The following is a 27,608-nucleotide window of genomic DNA, read 5'->3' as shown; positions in this document are numbered from 1 at the left end:
ATGTGGGAAGGTGGTCCTCGGAAATTTTGTAACAATCCTAAGCGGGCTAAAAAGGTTACAAAAGGTTGAGAACCCCTGTTCTAAATAACGTACAGGCACTTGAAGTATCAGGAAATATTTCCGATGGTGCCTGAAGGCAGCACGCAGTGACGCTTCTAGAGGAACTCCCAGCTTCTCCAGTCACACACCGCCTCTCCATGAAAACACCGGAGCGAGGGATTCAGACCACACTGCGGGGATAATAACCACTACAATTCAGAAGAGAAGTCCTTCAGCATTTCGACGGCGGAGGTAATTAACATTACACACATGTTTACTACTCTTTTTTTGTCGAGAAGCAGACCTAACTAGCTATGTATCCTCGCTGAGCGTCTCTCAGCCCTCAGTCAGTCAACACTGTGTGTGGCTCCAATATAACTGTTATAGTTAACGTTAAACACTGTGATATTGTACCATGTTATGCTACTATGTATGCACTATTTGTTCCTTCTTCTTAGCGTTGTATTTATAACTAAAAGGTACCGTTAGCTAAAGCTGCTCATTGGCCTTGTGGTGAAACATTTGATCAGTCACAGTTAATCCAGCGTGATTGGCACAGACGCTACTCCCTGTTCGCGCTGATTTTAACCCCAGCTAAAGATTGAATTGGTTCATATATAGGTTACGAATCAATACAAATAAATGCAGCCTTGTAATCCACAATCATAGCAAACCCGTTACCCCCAAAAGCCACAGTATTGGCTGTTGTTGTGGCTAACAAGCTAGCTACTGAAGACGCCAGCTTGCCTCTATTATCTATTTTTAGGTGGTCAGACTAAGCTGTTAAGCCACCACTATATAGTGAGGTTGTGAAGGCCTTTAATGATTCAAGATGTTTATTGTCATTTACATACACAGGTACAAACGTGTGAAATACTTTTTTTGCTGGGAAGCTCCATTAAAATAACAATATTACATTTACAATTATAAAAGGAAATACTTTGTACAATGACATATTAATAACATATACAGGCATATTAATAACATGCATTAATAACATATACAGTATAAGATATGTATATATGTTTGTGTGAGAAGGTGTCGTATGAATTATCTATTTAAATGTCTGATGGCCTGGAGGGAAAACCTGTTCCTCTGTCTGCTGGTGAATGAAAGCAGTGTTTTCACCACATTAAATATCAGCCGTGATGTAGATGTAATCTCACAGGTGTGCCTACTAATGTTACAGTTGGTGTGAATGTATTCCCAGCTGCTCTCTCTCTCTGTAAATACTAACCCAGAGTATTATTAATGGTAGTCAACCATTTGTCTCTGCTCTGCACCTCTTGGTCATAAGGTCATACTTTTTGAGATGTGTGTGTTTGCCCTTGTTTATTCACCTTAAAAAACAGGGCAGAACTGATGACCTGATTTAGCACGGTTTCCCACAAAAGGGGGGGAAACTTGATAAGTGTGTTTGAACTAGGGATGTCATGGTACAAGAAATCTAGTAGTCAATACCAATACCAGTGAATTTACACGATTCTCGATACCACGGTAGAAAAAAAAAGAAGAAGAAATCCCATGTAATTCAACATGCACTCCTTTTATTAAAACATTTGAACATTACAAAAAAAAGTCATGTAGCCTTTAAGTAATAAATAAAAATAAACGTCTATTAACAACGTTAGAGTTGAATATAGATATATAAGATGAACCTTTATTAATCCCCTGAGGGAAATTCAGGTGTCAAAGCAGCAACATCAGCAAACAGAGTGAAACACAGGAGGGGTAAAGGTATACACAAACAATAAATAGAGATATAAAAGATGCAGAGGGAATGGGTGAACATAGTGTGTGCAGTCCGTCAATAAATAAATGTAGTATGTACGATAAATAAATAAATGTAATATGTACATATGTGCAGTCTATAAAGTGGTATATAGGATGTATAGTGTAAAGTAAGTGTAAAGTGCGCCAGTATTTAGAGTCCAAGATGGTTGCAGATAGTGCATGATTAATATAATGTTCCCAGCTGCTCTCTCTCTGTAAATATTAACCCAGAGTATTAATGGTAGTCAAACATTTGTTTCTGCTCTGCGCCTCTTGGTACGATCATACTTTGAGATGTGTGTTTGCCTAAAAACGGGGTGGAACGGATGACCTGATTTAGCACGGTTGCCCACAAAAGGGGGGAAAACTTGATCAGTGTGTTTGAACAGTTGGGAAAAAATACACCACTGCCCTGTTAGCAGGACATATTATGCCATGACTGCAAACCCAAGATCCATAAAAACTGCCTGGATATTACAGATGAGCCAACAGAGACATCAGCAATGATCGAAATAAACAGAGAGATGTCTGTGTAGAAGTGGTGAGAAAGCAACTTTTCACAGACACAAACAGTATGACTGCAGTGAGTGTCAATGGGGCAAAATGTTAGAGTTGAGTCAATGGGGTTTATTGTCGCCAGTGCATCCAGCCCCAGTTGCTGAGGAAGCCTCATTGCCAAAGCAAAGCATGTCAGACTACCAGCAAGTGGAAACAATGAGTTTTCTGTAGGCCCACAGCTATGATTCAGCCTTGGAAAGCTGTCTAAGCTGACCAAACACATTGACCAACAGTAGCTTAGATCACCAACTTCCTCTGGAAACAGTGATTTAATGTTGCTGTTGTGTTTAGAGAATAGGTCAACTCTATTTTAAATATTGTTCCTAAAGTTTTCTGTTTTAATTTGGAACAAAAAAAAGTATGTTTTTCTAATTCTGGATGTAACACACACTTCTGCTTATCTACAACATCTGTTGCTGCCATAGGCTGCAGATTACTTAATGACATTAGAGCGAGATGACATTTTTATGAATGAACACAGTATAGCTTTACTGGATATGACTGATAAGTTAGTCACAGCTTCAGATATGTGATTCCATAGCTAACTGGTATTAGCATCCCTCTTAATGATCTGTAACTCATGTGGGTGTCAGCTTGAGTCTGGTCTTGAGAGAAGGAGAGACAGATGAGACTCATACCGCAACAGATGAGAGAAGGTGGAGATGCTATGAAACCATCAGCAAGTATCATATATCACCATTGACTTACTAAATTAATATTAGGGGATAAACACCCACCAGTGTATATTCAAATTAGATTCTCAGTTCAAAACCTTACAATAGAATGGCAAAGATGACGTTAGTATATATATTTTTTAACACTAGAGCGAGTACTGTCATTGAATTTTCCTATTAAAGCCCTGTTTCTATAAAACTATGTAAAAAAACATGTGCCATGGCTTTATCCCTCTACATCCAGTTGACACAAATAGACTTCATTCACTGACAATAAAGAAGGTATATACTGTACACTCAGTGGCCATTTTATTAGGTACACCTGTGCAAAGTTTATAATGTTCAGTTTTTGGTGACACTGTCAGAAATGTGTAAATTCAAGTATATGTTTATTACCGAGGTCACAGTTAAAGGTGTTGTTGTACTGGATTACATGATATTAAGAGGTGGGGTATTGGAAACACCTCTCAATATAATGCAGGCTTGTACAACACTGCCACTAACTATGACCTAAATGCTAAAACATAGAACAGAATTGACACCTCTATGACGGTGTCAACTAAAATGAATATCCCCTCCATGATGTTATCTAACCACCTGTACGTAGCTTCTCGGTAAATTTTAGGCAGGGCCAAAATATACAATACAAACAAAGCTTGCAACCGCCTGACAATAGGACTGGGCAATATGACGATATACTGTATATCGTCAAAACAATATCAAAATGTCTATCGTGTGTATTTTTCTATATCGTTTTTATCGCAATATAGGCTAGGCTGTTATGTTAATTTTGCACTCAAGTTCTTAAAATGAGGAAATACTTAGTACTTTTCATTTGTCAAGTATTTAATTCACACAGGAGTACACAAAAAACGGCTTTACTATGTGGTTATTTCATATAGACTATTCATTTATTGAATTACCGGAAAACATGCTATATCGTGATATATATATCCTTATCGAGATATGAAATGACCTGTACCATAATAGAAGATTTAAGCCATATCGTCCAGCCGTACCTGACAGGGTTACCATGTCTGTTTGCCTGGCAAAGCCCGAATAAGATCTCTGTGGATTCAAAATGTTGCCCCATTAATTTAATATGTTGGTTGTTATTGATAAAGTGTGTAGATCCTTGGTAAAATTACCCCCAACATTTGTTTTGTTGATGCATGTTTGACACTTGAAATGCATATTGGTCTTTTCTAAAACGATTACACATTTGCAAATGTGTTTGCTCCTCTCCAGTGTACTTGAGCCTCTACTCAAACCACAGCTTGGGTATAATGCTATTAGCTGATGGCCTTGGCCTGTTTGTTATTCTAGCTTATGGCACTACAATGTTAGTGCCAGCCAATGGCCATTGATCATTTGATTTCCATCATAAGTTTGCCTCCAGAGAGACAATATGTAATGGCTTTAATCTTGTTTCTGCCATAATTAGAAACGGATGAAGTTTTACTGCTCCTCACATGATGTCCCAGTTTCCTCTGGCCTACAACTGCTTTTTGGAAATCTAGGCTAGTAGAACTTTGCTGTAGCCTATTTTGTGTATTTCAGAAAAGAAATTATGTCAAAATATGAGATGAAGTTTTAATTATACTTGCAGGAAAGAAGGGCGGTGTTTTAAGTAATCTAATGTCTGACTTTTCTGGGCTTTGTTTGAATAAATGAAGGAGCCAGACAGACTTTAAATGAATTTGGCACAGTTTGACAATTAAGATGTGCATAAGGTTCTGTATTAAACTAGATGATGCAGGTAGGTACATGACTAATGCATGTGGACAAGGCAAGGGTGGGGAGTGGGGAGCATTGGTAAGGAATGTTAAGTAGTGCAAGCCGCCCCTGTGAAGGCCGTCTTTTTTCTGTTTTGTGCTATTGTGTCGCCTGCTTACACCTGAGCTGGGTATTCCCCTGTCCTGACTTGTTTCATGTGTCCTCCTGCGTTCCACTTATGTTAATCAAGTTTCTCAGATTGTTTGGTGTAAATAACGGTACACCAGTGTGACTGTATTTCATCAGTAAACGCCCAAGAAGCTGTAGACCTGCTCCTGCCCTAATTTGTGCATATTTTGGCCTATTTTAAAGGCAAACATGATGCTATATTGAGGATAGCTGGTGTGACTTTAGCTAGTGTCATTTTGTGCTCACAACTGTCCTTGAAGACGCACAGATTAAAACCAAATGATGTATGTACAAAGTTCCCTGAATGTGAAAGAGACACAAAGGGTCCCATGAGAGATGGTTTGTTTACTATCCTTTACATGCTGGCTCCACAGCAACTTGAAACTTAACTACCTCAATGTATGTTAATGATCTAATATCTTTTGTGTAAAAAAACTGTCCTATGCAAATAGATTGCTCCAGGAATGAGTCCTAAAACCCAGAAATGAGTTAGCATTTCAGCACTTCTGGTTCCCTCGTCTGAAAGTCAATGGGTTTTTTGAATGGGCTTTTAGTTAGATGCATGAAACGAGGTCTGTTAACACAAGCTTAAGAGATTTTAACGTTTTGTTCTACGATATAAAATCCTTTACAGCCTTGTTGTGTATACTTGTGGTGTAGTTCGTCTGTAGCCTAACACTTAGCTTTTTTACTTCTGGTGGTTGCATTCACATTCAGATAATCATAAAGTGGTGTTCATTGATCATTCATTGAGATTATCTTACTGAACAAAACGTACTATTGTAAGTATCATAACCTTCTCTTTGTCACGGAACTTATTTTTTTGCAATAATTGTCGAGGGAACCAAGGGCGGTGTTAACTTCCTGGTTAGCCTGCAAAAATACGTCATCTCTGCAGCACTCTATGTGCAGTGGCAGACTCTTGTTTCTTTTCCCTCTTGTAATGATTTCAAAACACTTGTCATTAGGGAGGTACTTCGATTAATTTGGTGTCCTCTAAATTGTTCCAGCCTACATGGAAATTAGCTTTATGACTAACCATGACTGTACGAGATAACGCACAGTATGACAACCCTCTCTGCTGTTGTGGGTGACGCCCAGCTCCACTTGCCTAACCTTTTTTAAGCCTAGTTTACACTTCATTGTTAAAGAATGCAACAGTGTGTTTACATAATTTAGATAACATGATTGCGGATGTGGATGAACCACTTGCTCATTCTGGAGGAGTTTTTTTTTTTTTTCTGGTTAGAGAATGTGGATTCTCTTATAGTGCCATGGAGTTTTCAACAAACGTGGCCCCAAAGGGGTACGATGGATGGCATCTTAATGGAAGATTGCTCAGATCAAAGAAACCCAGACATCAAGGGTTACAACTCAGTGTGCGAGTTATTGCTCTTAAAATACAAAATACCAGTATCAAAAATCCCAAAACACAGGCCAGTAGAAAGGCGTCAGGTTATGTTTGGGTGTTTTAAATAGTACGGTTCACATTCACCTTGGGCAATATATCGATATTATATAAAAATCGTGATATGAGACTAGATATTGTCTTAGATTTTAGATAGCGAAATATTGTAATGTGGCATAAGTGTTGTCTTTTCCTGGTTTTAATGGCTGCATTAGATTAAAATTCTGTATTTTTCTTAATGTAACAGGCTGTTCTATTATTTACCTTTACCCACTTAGTCATTATATCCCCATAACTGATGATTATTTATCAAAAATCTCATCGTGTAAATATTTTGTAAAAGCACCAATAGTCAACCCTACAACATCGTTGCATTATCGAGTATATTGATTTTCTCCATATCGCCCAGCCCTAGCAAGGGGTGTAAGAAAATATTGGGTATCGTGATATTATGTTTTGTGATACTGTATTGATTCTCAGAAACACTGTATCGGTTTTTAATTAAGGTTTACATGCGAAGATTAACTCAGTCTATACTTTATTCATTAGCAAAGAGATGCACCCTCTCAGTGTATGTGCCCTCTCAAAGTAGTGCTATGATGTTGGATGTTACAAGGTCTATGATAAAAGATCCCACTGTGCTGATTGCATCATTCTTCAGAATTTATGTATATGGCAGTGTGTTCTTTATACTACGACAGTTTTCCTGCAATTTGATTTTTAAAAAATTGCAATGTACCACCTTGCTTACAGTAACGCACTATATTGAATCGTAACCCCTGCATCATGATACGTATCGTATCGCCAGATTCTTGCCAATACACAGCCCTAATTTGTGCTGTTAGCACTGTTAGCTGCTAGCCACCGGCTCAGCCGTTGCCATGATGAGAGCCGTGCTCTGAATTTGGAATTCAGCACCTTTAACTTAGTCCTTGGCTTTCAAGGACTCTTCAACAGTTTAATCAAGAAGCACAATTTTTAGTGTCAGACATGCAAAAACACAGTTGGGAAATTGCATCACTCTGCTCAAACATGCAAAGTCATTACAAGTCTGTTAAGCTGTCAGTCTTGTTGACTCAGACCTCTGCAGTTCGGAAAGTTGATAAACAGCTAAATGCTGTGCTGCACAGTAATTACTCCCTGTTGACAACATGTCCCTTGGATGCTATCCTCAATACAATTTCTGATGTGTCTGCACCACATGCATTTGAACAAGTTGTGTGTTGGTCCTCTGGGGTTGCGAGGGCCTGACATCCTAATCAGTGACTCATAAAGCCACAGGTGCTTTTCTCATTAGCAGATATCACCTACCAGTACAGTGGTTGTTATGCCATTCAGCTCAGCTCCCCTGAGATTTGCAAGAGCCATCCATGCTTTATGGCCTGTCTCATCTTTACCCCTAGCTAAACGCCAGACTGATAGAACACAATATTATTCTGTGATAGCTGGGTTGCGAAGGTCCGTATGATGTACATTTAATTTTATCTGGCATTGTAGACTTTGGTATATCTGTGTGTTCCTCGTAGTAATATGTAATGACAGATCAGCATAGTGGTTTTGTAACACCGTAGTAGAGGAAAATGTTGCACTATTTCTTCAACTTTATTGATTTAGGGATGAAAGATGAGGGGATCCATGTATTTATTCACTAGTTTGAAATTTAAAAACTGACATTGCAAAGGAATTGAAATAGCTAATTTTAATGAAAATATAATTTAATGTAATTTTATATGTTAAAATAATAATAATAATAAAAAAAAGATAACACACCTTCTAAATGTAGTTTAGTTTGTGTTCTATCAACGCAGGCAATGCAAAGAAAACCAACACATTCAATCATGGAGTTATGACCACAGTTCAGCGACACTTTAAAGTGCCCACACTGGAAACATTTAAAATGGTAATCATTTGTTTTACCTCCTATTTAAATGTCATCCTCCCACTACAACTGTAGTCTAGTTATCTGACAAAATTAGAAGTGCAATATTCCTATGCAGTAGTGGGAGGATGTTATGTAATGCGTGCTTTGGAGCTTCTGTTGTCAGCTGTTATGGCTAGCAGATTGATTATTCCCTGACTCAAATAAATATCAAACCTTGCCTGTGGTCTTACTTCACAGTGACTGTACTCAGTCAAGGCTGTCATCAGACCCCAGTGTTAAAATTCTCAGTTTCATACTTTTTTATTGCCCTGAATAGCTTGTGTGATAGTGTCGAGACCTCTCTAATATCATACCGACCTTTTATCTGACAAGACTGCTCTGACATTTCTTGTAAATGGAATGATTTTTACTTAATATTGGGTTGTGTGTGCGCTATCATAAGAAGCTTGTTGTTGGTGTGCAACGTGCCAGGTGTGTTGATTGATTGCTGTAGGCCATTGTTCCCTGAGCTGAAGAGTAATCTGTTGCTGAAAGAAGCTGTAGAGTAGACACTAGCGTTGTCACGATAACAAAATTCTGACTTTGATGCGATACCCTGCCTAAATATCTTGATACCGATACTGAAATGATACCACAGCAAAAATCTAAAACATCAGGAAAAGTAATGGAATAATAGATGACAGAACATGGAATTAGATTATTTTTATTAGTTAAAAATCTCATAATGTATAAATGCATTAATTAAAGAAATAAAATGGTGTGCAGTAATCCGATGTCCCCTATACTTGCGTTTGCCATTTCTTTGTTAGTTAACTTTTAATTAAATTATTTTTTTTTGCATTTATATTTGATAATGCACCACATTTACATTTCATCATTACATTGTATCAGTAACCGTTAAGGCGGAGAGCACGGTAGACGACGAGAAGCTTCCAAAAAAACTAAAATCCGCAAAATGATAATAAATTTAGATGAAGTTTTGTGAGAAGTTGATGTTGTTAATTTGTTGACTCCATCTATCTGGTTATCGTTACAGTTTATTTTTTGACCGCTTGCTCCCACCAGCAGCAAAGTTATAACTGCCAGCTCCCGGGGGAACCCAATCCTAATCGTTTTTAACGGCAGGGTATTGCGATACCTTTCTAGTATCTGTATACCGTGCCACACTAGTACAGACATTTCTTGACAGTAGAAAACTAAGCGTAGAAGAAAAACTTGAAGTGTAGGTGTGGTTTATAAATTTGAAATTGATGCCTTTGCTGATTCTTATTTACTTTTAAAGGTCATATTGCGCTGCAAGACCCATCTGCAACGGTTCTAATATGGATTTTGGTCTTGTTGAAGGCTCCAAAGGCTATGTTGATTTCTACAATCAATCAATCTTGATTGTTTGCTTGTAGACACACAACAACAGCACACAGCCGATACAATCATGTGATGTGATGGTTTTGACTGTATTTCTTGGTTGCTATAAACTAAACATTTAGTTAGTAGCCAGCAGAGCACTTGGACAGAAGTAGAGGTTTTGTTTTGTTAGTAAGTAAGATACCAAGTAAATGTATTTATAAGCACTTTTTTCATTGCTATAGAGTGCACATCTTCATTGTAGTTTGTCAAACTCTTGGCACTTGGCACATGAAACTGAAACTATCTGGATGTTTAATAAGTAGTATTTTTTTTTGTGATTTTAGGTGAGTTGACCCTTCAATCTCTAAAATGCTGCACATTCCAAGCGTGTCATTCATCTCCTCTGTGTTCACTGAAGCCAAACACTGTTTCACTTAGTCTGTCCTTCCCACATTCAACGAAGGTAGGCCACGTATATTCTGCTGGTCGCTGAGCATCATAGAAGTTTACCGTGCATTACCAAACTTGCTGAATGTGTGTGTGATTTTTCACCAATATTTTACAAAGTATGAACGTTTCTTAGAAATAGCAGGAGTCACAGCACCATACTGCATAAAGCTTGGTGTAAGTATATTAACTCATTCTAATAACAGGGCTGAACTACTGTGTAAGCATGAACATACGCGGTTAATTTTTAACCATAATCACTTTAACCAGGCTGCCCCAGTTGTGTAAATATTGGCCTTGCATTGTCTACCTTTGCAGCGTTTGTATACTAGGTGTAAAGGGATACAGGTGAGAGCGTTTTGTTCAACAATTGTCAGTTTGCCTCTCGAGATAAAAAAACCCTGTAAAGCGATACCTTTATTGTGTACAAACTGAAGAAAAGGACAACACCCTTAGGACACAAGGCAGGGAGAGGGCAAACAAAGCATTCCTTTTAAAAACTGCTATTCGAGGAGGAATATCATCTTCATTCTGCTTTTATGTGATTGACATAGCTGGTTGTGCACTGTCATGTCTGCTCTGTTCAAATATTTGACCATGTTGTGTAAATATTTCACATACACATATCCAGGTTGCATGCAACATGAGCTGTCAAATACGAGAAGTTGCAGTGAAACCATGTACAACAGGACTGGATACCAATTTTGTTTTGAATTTCTGTGCCAACATAGCAGTCGGTACTGGACTGGTGCTGAAATTGGGCACCAGCAAAACTATTTCTGAATTGACCTACATTTCTACCAGTTTTAAAGTTGACCCTATCAGACTGAGAATTGGGTACTTTGTTTTAGGGCTACAACTAAGGATTATTTTTCATTAGCGAATAATTTCCAGATTATTTTTTTCAATTAATTTCTTAGTCCATGAAATTTATAGTAAAAACAAAATCTCTGAGCCCACAGTGATGTCTTCAAATTGCTTGTTTTGTTTGACCAACAGTCCAAAACCCAAAGGTCGCTCCCGCGTCTCAGTGTGCTTGCTGCACGTCTACATTGACAACAATGGATATGAGCGTGCAAAAGACGTGGCATGTGTCCTTCCCCTTACTGTCATATATGATCAGGGTCTACTGTGGTGGTTGACAGCAACTCTCATATCATGTCAAACATGGTTGCTAAAAACAAACATAGTGAGTGACCCGGCCAGTGTATTTGTCAGTTTGTATCCAGCGAGACAAAATAGATACCTTTCTTATCTTTATGCTGTCAACGCCTCTCTTTTGTTCTGATGTAATCAGTTTTTTTAACTTTCGTTTTTTTCCAATTCGCTGCATCTTTCTGGTTAACCAGGTTTTCACGCTTTCTCCATTTTTAATGTAGTTTGAGGATCAAACTTATGCACCGCTGGTCATACAGCAGAGCATAAGTTTGCTTAAAGGATCACTGAGGTATTACTGGATGAAAAATGTAAGTCAGAGTTCTCTTTGCTGCTCATTGCTTATGAATGAGCCTTATATGATGATGATGTTACCCTGCACTTATGATGGGCTCCTTAATGGAAACAGTGGAATGGTTTGAGATTTGGCTCAGCAACCAGATCAAGCACAGACATGCTGTTGTTGTGAAAAGCCCTTTTTATGACTGTGACTTATTGTTACCTAAGAGGGATACTGTATTTGTCGGAAATTAGCTACATTTTCCAGTTGTTGTTGTAAGACTGGTAAGGCCCAACTGTAATATGCCTCAGGTGTGTGTGTGTGTGTGTGTGTGTCCCTTGTGTGTACTGTATATCTGTTCTCGCATCTCATTCGTCTTCATGTATCTGTACTTCTGCCAGTTTTGACGAAGGCCATTCTTTTCACCGGGAGATTTCAGTTGCCACAAGTTAAAAGAAAGCATGAGATGAATGACCGGAAAGAAATGTGCAGCAACAGAGATAGAGAAAGTATAATCAATAGGCACTGGCTCCTGATCATGCAGGCAGGGAGAAGAATGAAGGGAGAGGTGGAACTAAAAGACAGAAGGTGGCGACAGGTCAGAGAAACAATTTTCCTCCCCTCTGAGGCCAATGCTCTTGAGCCAAGGAAAGGAGAAGAGTGAATTTAGGAACACATTACAGCAAATTGTAAAGGTGCCCTTTATTTTGAAGCTCAAATTCAGATCAGGCATTTTAAAAAGCTTGAAACTGGTAGCCCAACAGGTTTCTGTGGACAAACTGTAGAGTACATTCAGGTTGCTATTGACACTAGTAAATGTTTACTTACTCTATATGAAACTGTTTGTGCACTCACTGCTAGTTGTTACACCCTATGGGACTTGACTTTCCTCTTCTCTGAAAGGCCATTCAAAGCCATTGTGAATGAGTCATTTTCATACCACTCTCGGCTGCCTAAAGATGGGCTACGGATGGTGTGTTTATGTTTGTGTCGGCTTGACATATTGTCGCTCCTGGGTGGGATCTTTTTCTGGTGATGTCATGTCACATGTACTGCCTTGTGCAAAACCACCCAACCTCCCCTCCTCCCTTTCCCCTCCGCTTGGCCCAACAAACTTTCAGAGGGGAAAGACCTGCCACATGAGGGAAAAGTGCAATTGCGGTAATGTTATGATACTGTCCTACTTATTTAAGCTGTCTTGCTCCCAGCACTGTTGTCACCTTTACTTTGATGATAGAATAACACAATTTTATATCAGTTTTTAAAAGCTGGTGTGGCATTTCCGCTTGATTTAAGATGTGTATAGCAGAGAGAGGGATGTGAAAGTAGGAGGAAGTGGTGACATGAAACACACTGACGGTCTTATATATGCCTGTGATGTTTCAATTACAAATATGAAAAAAGAGAGCTCGACAGAGAAGTTCAAAATCCTGGCTCCTTTCTCGCCACTGCACAGCTGGCCAATTGGGACATGAAGTGAGTGGGATTGTCGGAAAGTTACAGACATTTTTGGATCGACATCAAAGAACAAGCAGGGATGAAGGCCGACCAATGAGTCGCCTCGCATCACCTTTGTCTTCGCCTAAAAGATGCACTCGAACACACCGCAAAGGCTACAGCCGACGGCCAACTACAACGTACGTTCTGCGCCTGCATGAGATGAAATAACTCTCCCTACCAGGGAGATACAACAGCTTGTATATCGGCAGTCCGCTGTCTTCCAGTTTCCCTTTTTGAATGAGAAATACAAACTACCGCCGCCTGCTTGTAGGTATAGTTATTTCCTCTCACGCAGGCACAGAACGTACGTGCTAACTGGTCGTCGGCTGTAGTCTTTGCAGTGTGTTCAAATGCAACTTGTCGACCAAAGCAAAGGTGACGTGAGGGGATGCAACAGTCAGCCTTCATCGCCGCTAGTTCTTTGATGTCGGCTTGGGGTGTCTGGGCCTTAAAGGTTCCCTTTGGAGTTTTTGACCTCTAGTAGCGATACAGAGCTGTTTTCTATGAGTGGTTCCCCGTTTTGCTTATCTCGAGGACGCACATACACACGGATGACGCGATACACAGTCCTACCAATGGTTTCACACTATTCCACTGATCAACAGGTGGCGGTAACATGCCAAGATACGCTACAATGGGCCAGCAAAGGCAGGGAAGTGGAAGACTGCAAGCTAATAAACAACATGTAAACAATGCTGGATTTAAAGTGTTTAAAAAGATTTGCTTTGCAAATGTGTCCTGAGGAAAGAAATGCACTTGCCTCGTTTGTAAGACCTCAAGGATACACTCAATGCAATGTTTTGGTGAGTAACACTGAATGTAACTTTTGTTTGTTTACAAGAAAACTCTACAGGGCACCCTTTAAGTAGTGTTTGCTCCACAAGTATCTCCACCACACTCCTTGTGTGTTTAGCGATCTAGCGGCGCTGTCTTAGTGACTTACCATCTGCTAACCGTGTTAACTGGTGACTTTCAGCCGAAAACATCAATGGTTGTTTGTATAAACTTGAGGGTGGTTGGTTACCGACTGATTAATGATGTTTACTTTGTGGTCATTAGGTTGCCCTAGAACAACTAATGTTATATTTCACAATAACGCCACTGTTAGTTTATTCTGTGGGACCACCGCAGCCCCCTAGACAGTGCCTTTAGCCCCCTAGACAGTGCCTTTAGCCCACTACCGTTAGCTACGCTAGCTAAGCAGTGTTAAATTAGCTGACGTTACTTGTTTCACCATGAAAGCCTAAAGTTAGGCAGCTGAGAACTGCTCAGGTTCTTCCTGAACTCGTGAACATCATTGTCAAAAGTAACATTGCATAGAAAGTAAAGATAAAAGTAAAAAATTGTACACTTCTTGGCTTGCATACCAACGTACAACATACATCCAGTATTTTGCTGGATTCGTCTATAGGGTTGGTTACCATTCACATTTGAATCATTACTAGTGCCTGTAATTCGGTACCGGTACCTTTTTATTTGGTACTTAACTCTCTCTGTAATAATAAATTATAGTAGTAGTACTTAGTAAAAACAAGTACTAACTTCTCAATTTTAACATTGTTATTTATTAAGAATATTTTACACACAACACAAAATAAAACCCCTCCCTCCTCTCCGGTCCCAAACCCGTCCCTCCAACCTCCAGCCTGTCAGTCTTTCACCAGGGCATAGCCTGACACACATAACAAACATGCTGTCATGTGTGTCTCGGAGGAAACACATGAGAGACGTGTTGCCACCTTTGCATTACAAAATATTGCAGCAAGCATTTTCTGTCGTTTCGAAAAGTGTTAGGTTAACCACACTTGTGACCGCGTTCATCTCGCCACTCACTGTGATTCGCTCTTTTTCTCTTACTCTTCCCCAGATGCACTCTCAGGTACCGACATTTAGCACGGATTGATTTAGCGTGAATCGATACTAGGTAGCACCAACGTAATTTGGTCAGTAAGCAACCCTGGTTGTATACTAATGAGTGTAGTCTCACTTTAAACCCAACCACTCAGCTGCTCATCTGCCGTCTCTTTTTGTGGTCAGATGAAACGAATGCCGCTTCCCTCAACTCCTTAAACATCCTCAAATGAATGATGTCAGTCCTGTAAGTAGGCTTGCAATAAGTAAACATATGACAATAGTTCTCTACCCTGCTCAGTAAGCACACACCTCGAGCGCTCTTTATCTGGTGTTGTCATATTTACTGAAGTTCTGAAGGGAAACAAAAGGCTTTCAAGGTGAAATGTTTAGGGAGTAGCTTCAATCTTTTCTCTTATCTTGTATCAAAATTCACAACATCATAAGGCTGAAGCATTTCCAGACTTTCCTTTGTTTCTGTAGTCCTCTGCCCTCAAAACAATATTGTTCTGAAGATTTCCATCTGTTTTGCTTCTGGCAGCAACATTTTTTTTTTTATCAAAGCCTGCTACGTGCCCATCAGGTGTTGGTTAACCCCCGAGATTTGCTTGGGCGAAGTTTGTATTTTCCACAACCGTGTGTTATTGCAGGATCTGTGTGTTCCTGCAGGGTCAAGTTACAGCCAATGAAAAATAATTCAGTGCATACATACATATGTTCTCCAGATATTGTCTCCATGGCTAGGTCTTTGCTTGAATAAGAAACCACCATTCCACTACCAAAATGGATATGCATGCTCAGTTTTTAGAATAGAAATAACAAAACATATCTTATTGTATCCCTCATATCTCATATCATATGACAGACCGCTGTATTTAGATACCTGGCTGAATACAGGTTAGTTTATTAGTTTCCGGATTAGTTTGTTTTTCCCTTTTGCCAGTTCAGTTGAGTGAGATTATTTCTTCACGGTGCACGTTGTAAGCTGATTCATAGACCAAAGGTCCTCAGCACACAGCTGACTCAGTGACAGCTAATCTCTGATCTGTCTCAGTTGTATACTGTTAAGAGACTGATGCAAGTGCTCCTTGTCTTTATTTCTCTTTTTTTATTTCCTCTGAATACCGCTCTCCTTTGAACTCTTCACCCTATGTTAAGGTGCACAGCTGTGTTGTCACGTAGCTAAGCTGTTGCTGCAATGAGGACCCCCCCCGCTGTGCTGTATAAATGCTATCCATATGTTTATTTTTTATACTTTTTAGTTATTATAATGTATGTTAAAATCGTTGGGTTATTAGGTCAAATTGTTCTCCAGACCTCAGCAGGAATAAATCTGATGCCAGGTGTTGTCAGAGTTGTAGACGACCCGGCTTATAGCTCATTTATTTGGCTCTGTTTTGCTGGCCCAAATGAGCAGGCCTCTGAGGTGAGATGAGGTACTGATGTGCAGTTTGTTGTCCTGCCAACCCAGCCAGCCCGCCAGTGTATTTAGCTGCCATTGGCCTTAGCTGAGCTGGCGGTGCTGGGGCTTGACTGCTGGCTGATTGCCCTCTTTACAGGGGTGGGGCTGTCTCTCTGCTCGGCGCTGACCTTCACTCTGATTTATGAGTTCCTTCTCGCAGTCTGTTTCCCCTCCCATCCTCTCTCTTTCCTCGAATCCATGCAGTAGATCAAGACCTGCCTCCAGCTGTACCTCGCACAACTCCCCTTCCCCCATCCCAACACAAGCAGGGCCACCCTGTGTCCACCGCCGACATCGCGGTCTATAAACAAACGCATGATATGCAGCAGATGTGTGGGTTCATCTTCTCGTTAATGCTAAACCTTGGCTGTTGCCTGAAGCGCGGATGAGAAACACACATGGAAAACAAAGTAGAGTTTAAAAGCGAGATCTGTGAAAGAACTGGTAGGATAGTGTTTTTTTATCTGTTATGCTTACAGTTTAGGTGTTTGTCTTGAGTGATAAATTACGGAGGACGGAACCAAACATAAAAAAATAAAAAAATAAATGACTCAATAAATATGTCATTAAATGTAGCCATTAATTAATAGATAAAATGTGACGTAAGCAGAAGCAGACACCGTTTTGCTAACCAACATATAGTCATGCACCCTGACCCCATGATGACCCCCCTATGTCATGATGTTGAGTGACAGCCCCCTCATTTGCATAATGAGGCAGAAATGCATAAAGAAATATGTAAAGGAATGTATAAAGAAATAATACAGAAATAAATAAGGGGTAAAATGCAAAGGAAAATCGTGCATAAATAAATAAATGCATAAATAGATAAATAAACACACACATACAAAATTTAAATTAATACAAAAATAGATATATGAATAAAAAATAAATGCCTTGATAAATAAATTAATTTAAATATTAATAAAAATAACTACATAAATAAATAAAAGGAAAAATTAAACAGAAGAGTAAATAAATAAGGGAATTAATACAAAGATAAACAAAGAAGCAAAGTAAAACAGAAATATCAATTTATTTTATCAATTAATTAATGGCTACATTTATTTTTTATATTATTTTTGCTGAATATAAAGACATATCTATTTATTTATCAAGGCATTTATTTATTATTTTTCATTTTGGCAGGTTCTGTCCTCCATAATGAATTACATGATCAGCTGACCTGGCTACTCCATCAAACTGAAGAAATTAAGATGTATGTGTGTTTGGCCCCGTCTGTTCTGCTTATCAAATGAATGATTAATCACTGACTCAGTGTTTTCTTGTATCTTCCCATCCATCACTTTCTCCTGCTTTCGGTTCACCTTGGATCTGTTTACACACTGTTGTCTAGAAATAGTGGCGTTAAACCAGAAACCCATTCACGTGGGTATTTTCTCAGTGCCACACAGCATTCAGTTATTGTGTATTTTGACACTTTCTCAGTGAAAGTCTGTGGCAACACCCACTCAGGATGTTGCCACAGACGAGATTTGTTAGCCCAGAGTGAGGCTCAAAGAGGGGAAACCTGCGGATCGATTGAGTCCGCATACAGTCGCTGTAATTGTTGTAAAAGCTTTAGATATATGTGAATAATTAATTTAATGTTTCACTTGTGTGAAATGGAGCTTAATTGGTTTCATCTGTGATTTTTAGTAGTTCAAAGTAGGTCAAACAACCTGTGCGTCATGCTGCTCTATTATACATAGCTTCCAGGTCTGACTAGGCATCCGGTCTGTGACTACACCCAGTAGAGTTGTGTAAGCGGATACACTGTATTCTGATTCATAGCATTTTATTTTTCCTTTAACAGGGGTGCAGTGTGTGAAGAAGAGCTGATGAGGTGAAGAAAGGTGGTTCAACTGTGGTTCATCTGCTAGCCTGTCTATTGGCCCTAACCCTGAGTGATCCTTTCTCCCCCCCCATCGCTTCAAGAGGAGGCTGGGCTCCCTCTGGGTGCAACAAACACCATGTGCCAAAATTGGAGAGGTCTCACCACTGCCCCATAGACCGCCAAACCTCTTGTGAAGCTTCCCCTCTAGTCTGAGGACCCTCCTAATCCTCCCCATTGCCCACTGGCCAAGATGAAGAAGGTGGCAGCATGGTCGGCGGAGGACGTCTCTGACTGGCTGAGCAAAGAGGGGATGCCGGAGTACATAGACGCCCTCCGTCAGACTGACGGTCCTTCTTTGCTCCGGCTCAACGCGGCAGACGTCCAGATGCCTCCCGTCTCGCTGGTGTCGTCCGACGGCGGGCAGCAGCTGTTGGAGCGACTGGAGACGCTGCGGATAGAGACTCACATCGAGGCGCACAAAAACGGCCATGCGAATGGGCACGCTGGCGGGCTACCTAACGGAACTAGCAAGCCTCAAAGGAATGGCACGTTGGGGATGAAGGACTTCAGGATGGAGATGGTCCACATCCCCATCCCTACAATAGACACTATGCGCACCTCGTTCCCTGTCGAGTGGGGGAAGACGGGCATAGCGTTTGCCTACGCGGTGGTGTGCTTTGTTACCACCACCATCGTCATTTCAGTGGTCCATGAGAGAGTACCGCCAAAGGAGCACACCCCGCCGCTGCCCGATAAGTTCTTCGACCTGTTTAACAGGGTGGAGTGGGCCTTCTCCATCTGTGAGATTAACGGCATGCTGCTCGTGGGACTCTGGCTGATACAGTGGATTCTACTCAAGCACAGGTACAGTCTAGTTTAGCCAGCCAACATATATATATATTTTTGAGTTGGAATCTGAAATGCAACTCAACAAAAATGTCATATTATTAATAATACTGTCTGTTTTTCACAGGTCAATTATAGGCAGGCGGTTCTTCTTCATTGTGGGCACACTCTATCTGTACCGGTGTATTACAATGTACATCACCACTCTGCCTGTTCCCGGGATGCACTTCAAATGCTCTCCAAAGGTATTATACACACACACACACACACACACACACACTTTTATTTCTCTCGCCATTGTAGGTTTGTTGAGCATGAAAGGCTTCTTTCTTACTTAACCGCTTTAGGCACAAACATGCTGAATGGGCAAATTCAGCAAAAACGCGATCTCTTTTTGTAAGCTGAAAGCCTCTGAGTGCTCTCCACTGACCACCGATCGTAAGATATGTGCATGTCCATTTTTTTTGTGATGCAAGAGGAGCTTCGAGCAGCTGCTTCACGTTTTAATAGTTCCTGTTATTGTAATATTGCAGATTCTCTACTAGGAATGCAGTTTCATATCCTTGTATTTCAAGCCACTGTGGGCAGCTTTTCTGTTGTGGCGTCTTTGAATTATTATGTTTTTGTTTGCAGAATGGATGACGGAATAGATGCAGTCTGTGCTCTCTTAGCTTTTAAAACATTTGTTTGTAGTGTAATGAGTTTTCATTATGCATGTGCTGCTAGAACACAAAATGCCAGCGATATGGGTACATACTGTGCAATACTGTTGGATAAACAGTAGTTACTTTAACACACAAATCCTCTTTTTCATTTATGCTTATAATGCTATATTTTATTTTTTTTCATCCCATCTAATTGTCATTTTATCCTCATATGACTAGTGCTCTTCTTGCGACTAGTGCTTTTTATTGCTGGCCCGTTCTCTCGTCCAATACATTTCATGGTACCGTTGACCCTGTGTTAAAGGGGAACACCAACCAAATTAAGAATTACAATATGTTATTTTCATGGCCTTGTAAAGTTCAATCAAAGTTAGTGAACATGAGCTCCTCTCTCTCAAAGCCAGAAACCAGAGAAGCAACTCTCAAACTTGTGATGTCATCGGGTATAAAGTCTGGAGCTGCTCCATAGACAATGAATGGGAGGCTGATTTTGTGGACCCACACAATGTTTGTTTTCTTTTTTATACTCAAATGAGCTTTATTCTATTGTTGTGTTCCCAGTTGTTAAACAGAAAATGTTCCCATATACTCAACTCATCCCCCTGGGTGCTCTCAGTGTCATCTAGAACATCTTTCCCCATTCATTGTCTATGGAGCAGCTCCACACTTTATACCCTATGACATCACATGTTTGAGTTTTAGTACTCTAGTTTTTGGATTTGGGAGAGAGTTGTTCAAGTTTACTAATATTCTTTTGGACTGTCTTTGACCATAGGAATAACATGTATGAATTTTGAAAATGGCCGTAGTTCCCCTTTAACCTACATATGACATATAAAGTGAAACTGAAACTAAAACCACCGGTGGTCAACACTTTGATAGAGTAAGGTGATGCTTTTATTACATTTGAGTTTAGGCAACTAAAGTTGCTGTTACAAATTAAATTGTTAGGGTTGGGGGAAATGTGAGCGTTAACGTCATCGCCATGGTTATAAACTTTGAGTTTTGGAGACATGTAATGATCCGTGGCCTCCAGTGTTTAAGTTGAACATGTTCTATATTTATTATGAATACAACATTGAGATATGTTTACTTTTACATGAGTATTTGCACTTTCTGCTACTTTTAATTTTTTAAAAATACCACTATTTTAGAAGGATTATTACAGGAAAACTATCTGATTTTTTTTTTTTAATTATAGTTATTTGACACCTTTTTTGATTTTACTTACAAAAAAGTGCAATATGTCCCTACTGCACTATTAATGCATGTTGGTGCCGAATGCTTCAACAGGAAGGTCGGGGCGCTCTTTATACTGCAATCTTAATTTAGGATTCCTAACTTGGGAAATCCCTAAGTTAGTTCGCTTCTGTAATAGCTTAATTCCTATCCTAAGATAAGAGAAGAATGCAGTGAGGAAACATGTTTCTGTAATATCAAAAATGCTAAATGTCATCCTAAACTGAGATAAGATAGGATTTTTGTCTTAAGACGTTTCTGTAATGAGGCCCCTGGACACCAAATATCTCTCTAATGAGATCACCCCTGCAACGTTTGTAGCAAAAATTAGAGAAATTTATGTGTGGTATATATTAAGGTGCATAAGAAAATGTGACTTCAATGGAAAATTACAAGTTAGAGTTGAGACGTGGCATCACAGGTGAATCCAGGCTCAATGGTCCGAACACCCCTGTCTGGATTAACTCATGTTGTGCTGCTGCTGCTCTCTCTCTCTCTCTCTCTCTCTCTCTCTCTCTCTCTCTCTCTCTCTCTCTCTCTCTCTCTCTCTCTCTCTCTCTCTCTCTCCCCTCTACGTCCTACTTTTACCCATCATATATTTCTTTAGCAGCTACCAGTAAATATTGTCAGTTATTATACTAGTATTAATAAGCTAAAGATGACGTAATGGCTGTCTGTGTTTCTTTCAGCTTCTCGGGAACTGGGAGGCACAGATGAGGAGAATAATGAAGATGATTGCTGGTGGGGGCCTATCCATCACAGGCTCCCACACCATGTGTGGAGATTATCTGTATAGCGGCCACACCGTCATGTTAACACTAACGTACCTCTTCATCAAGGAGTGTAAGTCCCGCCGTGTCTTTAATGTACAGGAAGGTTTTTACTTTACAGCCACATATGAAGCTCTTTTCACTTTTGTTGCAAAGTATATATTTATATTAATAATACATTTCACTTTTCTTAATACTCACAGACACTTTACACAGGTTGAAATGATCATAACGTCAAAACAACACACTAAAATTCTACAACACACAACACACAACATTAATTACACATTAAAAGCAGTTCTAAAAAGGGGAGTTGTGATTTGTGATTTGAATGTGGACAGGTTACTAGCAGCAGATCATTTTGACAACCCCATAATCTAGTGTGCACACACACACACACACACACACACACACACACTACCGTTTTCAGCACCATCTGCATCTCCCTGATAAAGTCAAGTACTGCTTGTCTGTCGCAACACTTCTCTAAAGTGTGTCAGGAAATGTAGACATAAAGGAAATGTGCTATGCACGTCACGCCTAACACGTTCGTATCAGCATGTTAAAACGCTGCTCTGTTGCATAACCACATTTCCCCCTTCCTCAGCAGTGTTATCTAACCCATTTGGTTTGCACACCAACTTGGTTCACTGCTCAGCACAAGGGTCAGAAGTCAGAAGCATCTTATCTGCAGGGTCTAGTTGTAGACATTATTACAGTTCCTCTCATGCTTTGAGTAAAGAGGTATTCCCTCTGCTGTATCATACACTGCTGCAATGCTTTCCCACCACAGCAGTGACATCTAGTGGTGAAAAGGAGAACAGTTTGGTTCATATTTCTGCAAAAGAGCCACATTGGGCCGTCTGAACTTCTGAGGCCAAATACAGTGTTTTCCCACCAACCAGCTGACACTCACCGGCCTCAATGACCCATTTAAAGAGAATTCAGCCTCTTCTCCAGAGTTGATACTGCTGGGTTTGATCTGTGTCTCTGCTGTATTAACCCTGCTCGCTTTTTTATGTTTGATTGGCAGACTCCCCCAAGCGGTTCTGGTGGTACCAATGGTTTTGCTGGACCTTGAGCGCTGTAGGGATTTTCTGCATCCTTCTGGCCCATGACCACTACACTGTGGATGTGGTGGTTGCATACTTTATCACTACACGCCTCTTTTGGTGGTACCACACTATGGCCAACCAGCAGGTGAGTGCAACATGCGGCACAAGTTATTACTCCGTTGGAATTTGAATGAAATTAAAAGTTAAGTACGAGGGCACAAGGGTTTAGTAACGTGAACCTGTATTTTAGTTGCCTATGAACAGAAAGAGGAGGGTCTGTGTGTGCAAACATGCCATGTGAGTTCCCGTGTTGTCCTCAGCTGTTTGCAGTGGCCTTGCAATGTACAGTCATAAAGATTGTTGCACAAGTTGCAAAGCTACAGCGCATTCCTTTGTAAGCAATCTGTAATGTAAATTTATATGTTCATAAAGTGATATCATTTTGAATACACACCGGGGCAAAAGAATATAATGCGTCTTGTATGTAGGGTTGGGAAATATACTGTGATAAGATATCAGCCGTCAGAGGCTTTATCATACTCTTTATACTGAAGCTATCCATTTAAAGGGATAGCTCAACATTGTGGGAAATATGCTTTGTTACCATGGGTTAAGTGAGAAGATCGATACCACTCATATCTGTAGGCTAAATATGCAGCTACAGCCAGCAGCCGATTAGCTTAGTTTAGTGTAATGACTGGACAAAGTCCGGCACATAACACCCCTGTTGTTTTTACAAGCTTTTATATTAAACGATTGAGATATGACCTGTTATTAACCTCTGAGACACGCGGGATCGCCGGCCGACATACTGTCTGTAAGAGGCTGTAGCGGGCTGGGGTTCAATGCTAGAGTCTAGATACTGGTATCATATGAAACTAAATGACCTGAGGCATCCGTACCAAAACCAGGAAAAACTGGCATGGCCATATTCACAGGGGTCCCTTGACCTCTGACCTCAAGATATATGAATGAAAATAGGTTCTATGGGTACCAACAAGTCTCCCCTTTACATACATGCCTACTTTATGATAATCACATGCAGTTTGGGGCAAAAACCATGCAGATTTGCATGTAGTATAAATGTGTTATTTCCGCCTATTCTTAAATGTTGTATTTGCATATTTCTGTATACTGGGGTCCCTAAACAGTGTTGGAATTACATGAATTGGGTATCACTGTAAAGCTGAGACTCTTGTGGATCCAATGAGCTCACTTGTATTCATGTGTGATGATGTTAGTCCCCATAGTAGCCATTTCATATAGTGGGGCCATTTTTCTTTTTTTAATTTGACCGTATAAAATGAGCTGTGGTGACCTCTAGAATAATCACAGCCTCATGAAACTTTACAACCACAAACTAGAGACCTAGAGCATTCAGAGGATGGATGGCTTTCCTAGGTAGATTGATAATAAGGGGGTTTATGAGCAGTTTCCACAACAGAAGGGCTCGCCAGGTAGATGGATTTTTGGACAGATGTTTCCCCGGTCTTTTTGCTAGAGTAAGCTAACAGTCTGGTGGCTGTAGCTTCATATTTACCGTACACAATGTGGAATCAAACCTCTCATCTAAGAGAGCAAATAAGTATTTCTGAAAATGTCCAACTATTCCTTTAATATCTATGAGTTTACAGGATTTATGCATCTTGAGTTTCCAGGTATGTAATTCACTGGATTAGCCAAATAAACATATTTTTGTTTGGTTATTTTAGCTATGAATTGTTTCTCAAGTACAGCATCTGGTTTCTCCTCGTCCACTGCTGTCCGTGTATGTAAAAGAGTCCACGTGAAAGACTTTTAGGAACAGAAAGTACCGCTGACACACGTCCCTGAATAATGCGGCTCAAATTGCTCAAAATGAAAATGAACTTGTAAGGAAATTTGCATTCGATATTTAAAGACCCCACTTACAGTATTTGTGTCTTTTCTGTTTTGTTTCAGTCGCTGAAGGAGACGTCACAGAGTAACCCGTTCTCGCGGGTGTGGTGGTACAGACTGTTCCAATACTTTGAGGAGAACGTCAACGGCACGGTCCCTCGTAACTATCAGCTGCCGTTGTCATTGCGATCGTTGCAGTGGAGCCGCGGCGTGAAGTACAGCAAACTGGACATCCAGTGACCCATATCATGTCAAAGCAGGCGAGGACTATGACTTCCATAAGTGCTGTTTTTACCCATGGAAGATGGCCCTGTTAAATGTAGCGCTGTCCTCTCACCTCTGGTAACAGCCACATCCCTGTCCAAATGGGTAGCACTGTGACCCACCTAGTATTTTTTATTTTTTTCCTCTAACTGTATACATAAATATATATATTATTTTTGTTTTTTCTCGTTCTCTTCTGGTAGTATTTGCCAACACAGAGCACTAATTTATATTTGTTTTGTGTCTTTTCCTCTTCGTGGGCCACACAACAGTTTATGAAGCATTTCGACAAATCCTTTTTTCCCTCTCTGCACAAAACCATAGTTAACGTCTTCACGTTCTTACAAGATTTTTTGTGCAAATGGTGTCAATCAAATGCTCATTTGATAACCAAAATGTCATAAGCATTTTTTTTACATAGCAAAAATTACTTTTTGTAAACTGTCCTTGCTAAAATGAGTCAAAGGTGCAAAAAAAAAAAAAAAAAAGATTTTTTAAAGTATGTCAAACTTTATTTTTCAAAAACAAATGATGTCCAACAAAAGATTTTTAGATTTTTACCTTTTTCAAGATGGATAACTGAGAGCATAAGAATCTAAAGTGGTAGAACATTATTCCAGTGCCTTTCTTAGCTTGATTGTAAAACAGTTCAAGTACTACGTGTCTTGTGTCTCTCTGAGGTACTTAGTCTCGTTCCCATGAATGTAAAAACAACTACGCCAGCCTTACCAGAAAATTGGTTCTCCCAAAATTCAGTGCAGTGAGTGAAATGTCCCGTTTATTTATTGACGCTTTACGATGTCAGTTTGTGCTTAGTTGGTTAATGCTGTTCTAACAGAAAATGACTGTTAATCGTATTTTTCTTTATGTCTGTAACGTTCCGTTTTTACAAATCAGTCTTTAACCAACACCAGCCATGTTCAAAGCCCGATCATTGATGCTCAGTTGTCCGCTAGCTTTACTTTCCACCACTACATTATCTGCTAAACATCACTGCCTGATTGGAAATTTGGAGAAAACATGTCTCTGAGGTACAAGTTATTCTGGACCTGGACATATCTTGTGCATCATTGCAGCGTCTCTTGCTGAGGAGATGACGAGCCCCTCTCTTGTTCCCCCACATTGAGTCCCATTTTGAAGTCACAATTATCCTCATTACTGTCCAGTCTTGTATGTGGTGGTGATGAGATCCAAGTTGTGAAAAACAGAAACTTCAAGTAAAGTTTCTGAGCATGTCTGTAATGCATCTGTACATTGTGTGGTTCCTCTCGTACTAAATCAAGCTGCTACCTTCAAGTTTGAAGACGGTGTATCTTCCTCCTCACGTGCAACGCCAAAACTAGAAGTAGCAAACACTCAACATTGAACTTGTGTGTGGGGAAGAAGCTGAAGCATGATGCACAGGAGATGGTGATATATTTGATCATATATATTGATTTCCATGAATGTGAAAATGTGTCCTTTTTTTTTTTTTTTTGATAATCCTAATCATGTATGTTTTTTTTTGTTTTGCTTTTCTTTGTGTAACTATGACTAAACTGTAAAGAATAAGTATTGCACAAGTTCATCTATAGGAAAAGATTTTTATGAACCTTTAATTTCAAACGAGACTGATAAGCTTTGATGAAGAAAAACTGCACTAAGCTTTAGATTATTCAAATCCCAAATAAACTATGTGATTCATGTCTTTAAACATTTTCAAAAGGAAGGGGGTAGGAAAATAACATATTGTCCAACTTATGAAGCTAATACATTTCAACGCAAACAAGAGTCTTAATGTTCGAGACAAACGACAGTCCAGACTTACCCTCCTTCCTGTAGCATTGTCCAATCATTTCACTGGAACAAAGAACGGTTTCTCAGTTTTTAAGAGCACAGCAGGTTCTTCACATTCAGCCAATACTTTGATTTGAGCTCATGTTTTAAGTTAACGGTCCAAACACGGCTCTAATATTTTAGGGCTTTGATGAGAATGAAGGTTGGAGTTAATGTTTGTCTTTTAGTTTGCCAATCAAGTTTTTTTTTTTGTTTTTTTTTGTTATCCTCGTATGTTCCTCTGTAAACTTCTCACCCACGTTGTCCCTTTTTTTGTGTGTATACCAGATGTTTGTAAGATATGATAAAGGATTGTACTTGGGACGCTTTTGAATAAAACCTTTTACTAAAATGTATTTGATTTGCCGTCGGTCTCTTTTTATTTGTCTGTTATCTGTTTTTTTTATCTTCCAGCAGATGACGTTATCGTTGTGTCGGCTCGTTGTGCCAAAAGATGACGTCATGGCAGACCCACGAACAGCCAGCAGATGGACGCATTGAGTTTGCATAAATAAGAGCAGTGCAGTGAGTGGTGGCCTCTCCTTTCTAAATGTGTTTTTGCTTCCTGTTTGTATTTGTGTACTCCACCTACTGCAAATATGCAACACAGTTACTTCCTTCAGTAATTTAGCTCATTCTGGGGCCTCTTGTTAACCCTTAAAACATGTCTCCCTCACATTGCAAATGTCAGTCTTGTGACCTCTCCTCTCATCCATCTAGCTGTTTTATAGTCAGCTGAGCATGAGGTTTTTGTATAAACACACATCACTTACACATCCGCTTTCTAGTCCCATGTAGCCACTGTTATAGTCTTTAGCAGATGTTCTCTCTTTTGGGCCAGGGAACCCCTTACAGGGTAGAACATTTTGCCAAGGACCCCCTCATGATCATAACAATCATAACTGACAATCGTAATTAAGCATATGCTTACTACTCTTAGATGCCATTGGAACTATTT

The 27,608-nt window shown here is 39.8% G+C and overlaps 1 protein-coding gene across 2 annotated transcripts; it reads left to right on the top strand.

The window, feature by feature from the left end:
* Positions 1 to 141: 141 nt before the first annotated feature.
* On the top strand, positions 142 to 27,006 carry LOC141773900 (phosphatidylcholine:ceramide cholinephosphotransferase 1-like). Of its 2 annotated transcripts, none has more exons than XM_074646055.1 (6): positions 142 to 291; positions 18,098 to 18,982; positions 19,092 to 19,209; positions 21,558 to 21,711; positions 22,672 to 22,838; positions 24,635 to 27,006. In XM_074646055.1, exons 2-6 carry the CDS (start codon positions 18,369 to 18,371, stop codon positions 24,809 to 24,811), a joined length of 1,230 nt encoding a protein of 409 aa, XP_074502156.1. In that variant the 5' UTR covers positions 142 to 291; positions 18,098 to 18,368; the 3' UTR covers positions 24,812 to 27,006. The 2 variants fall into 2 exon arrangements, with proteins under 2 accessions (XP_074502156.1, XP_074502157.1); XM_074646056.1 differs by having other exon boundaries at positions 150 to 291; positions 18,220 to 18,982.
* The last annotated feature ends 602 nt before the right edge of the window (positions 27,007 to 27,608 follow it).

Source organism: Sebastes fasciatus, chromosome 9 (assembly GCF_043250625.1).
Source record: "Sebastes fasciatus isolate fSebFas1 chromosome 9, fSebFas1.pri, whole genome shotgun sequence".
NCBI lineage: Eukaryota > Metazoa > Chordata > Actinopteri > Perciformes > Sebastidae > Sebastes > Sebastes fasciatus.
The sequence above is the reverse complement of the archived record's forward strand: the minus strand, read 5'-3'. Positions and strand labels throughout refer to the sequence as shown.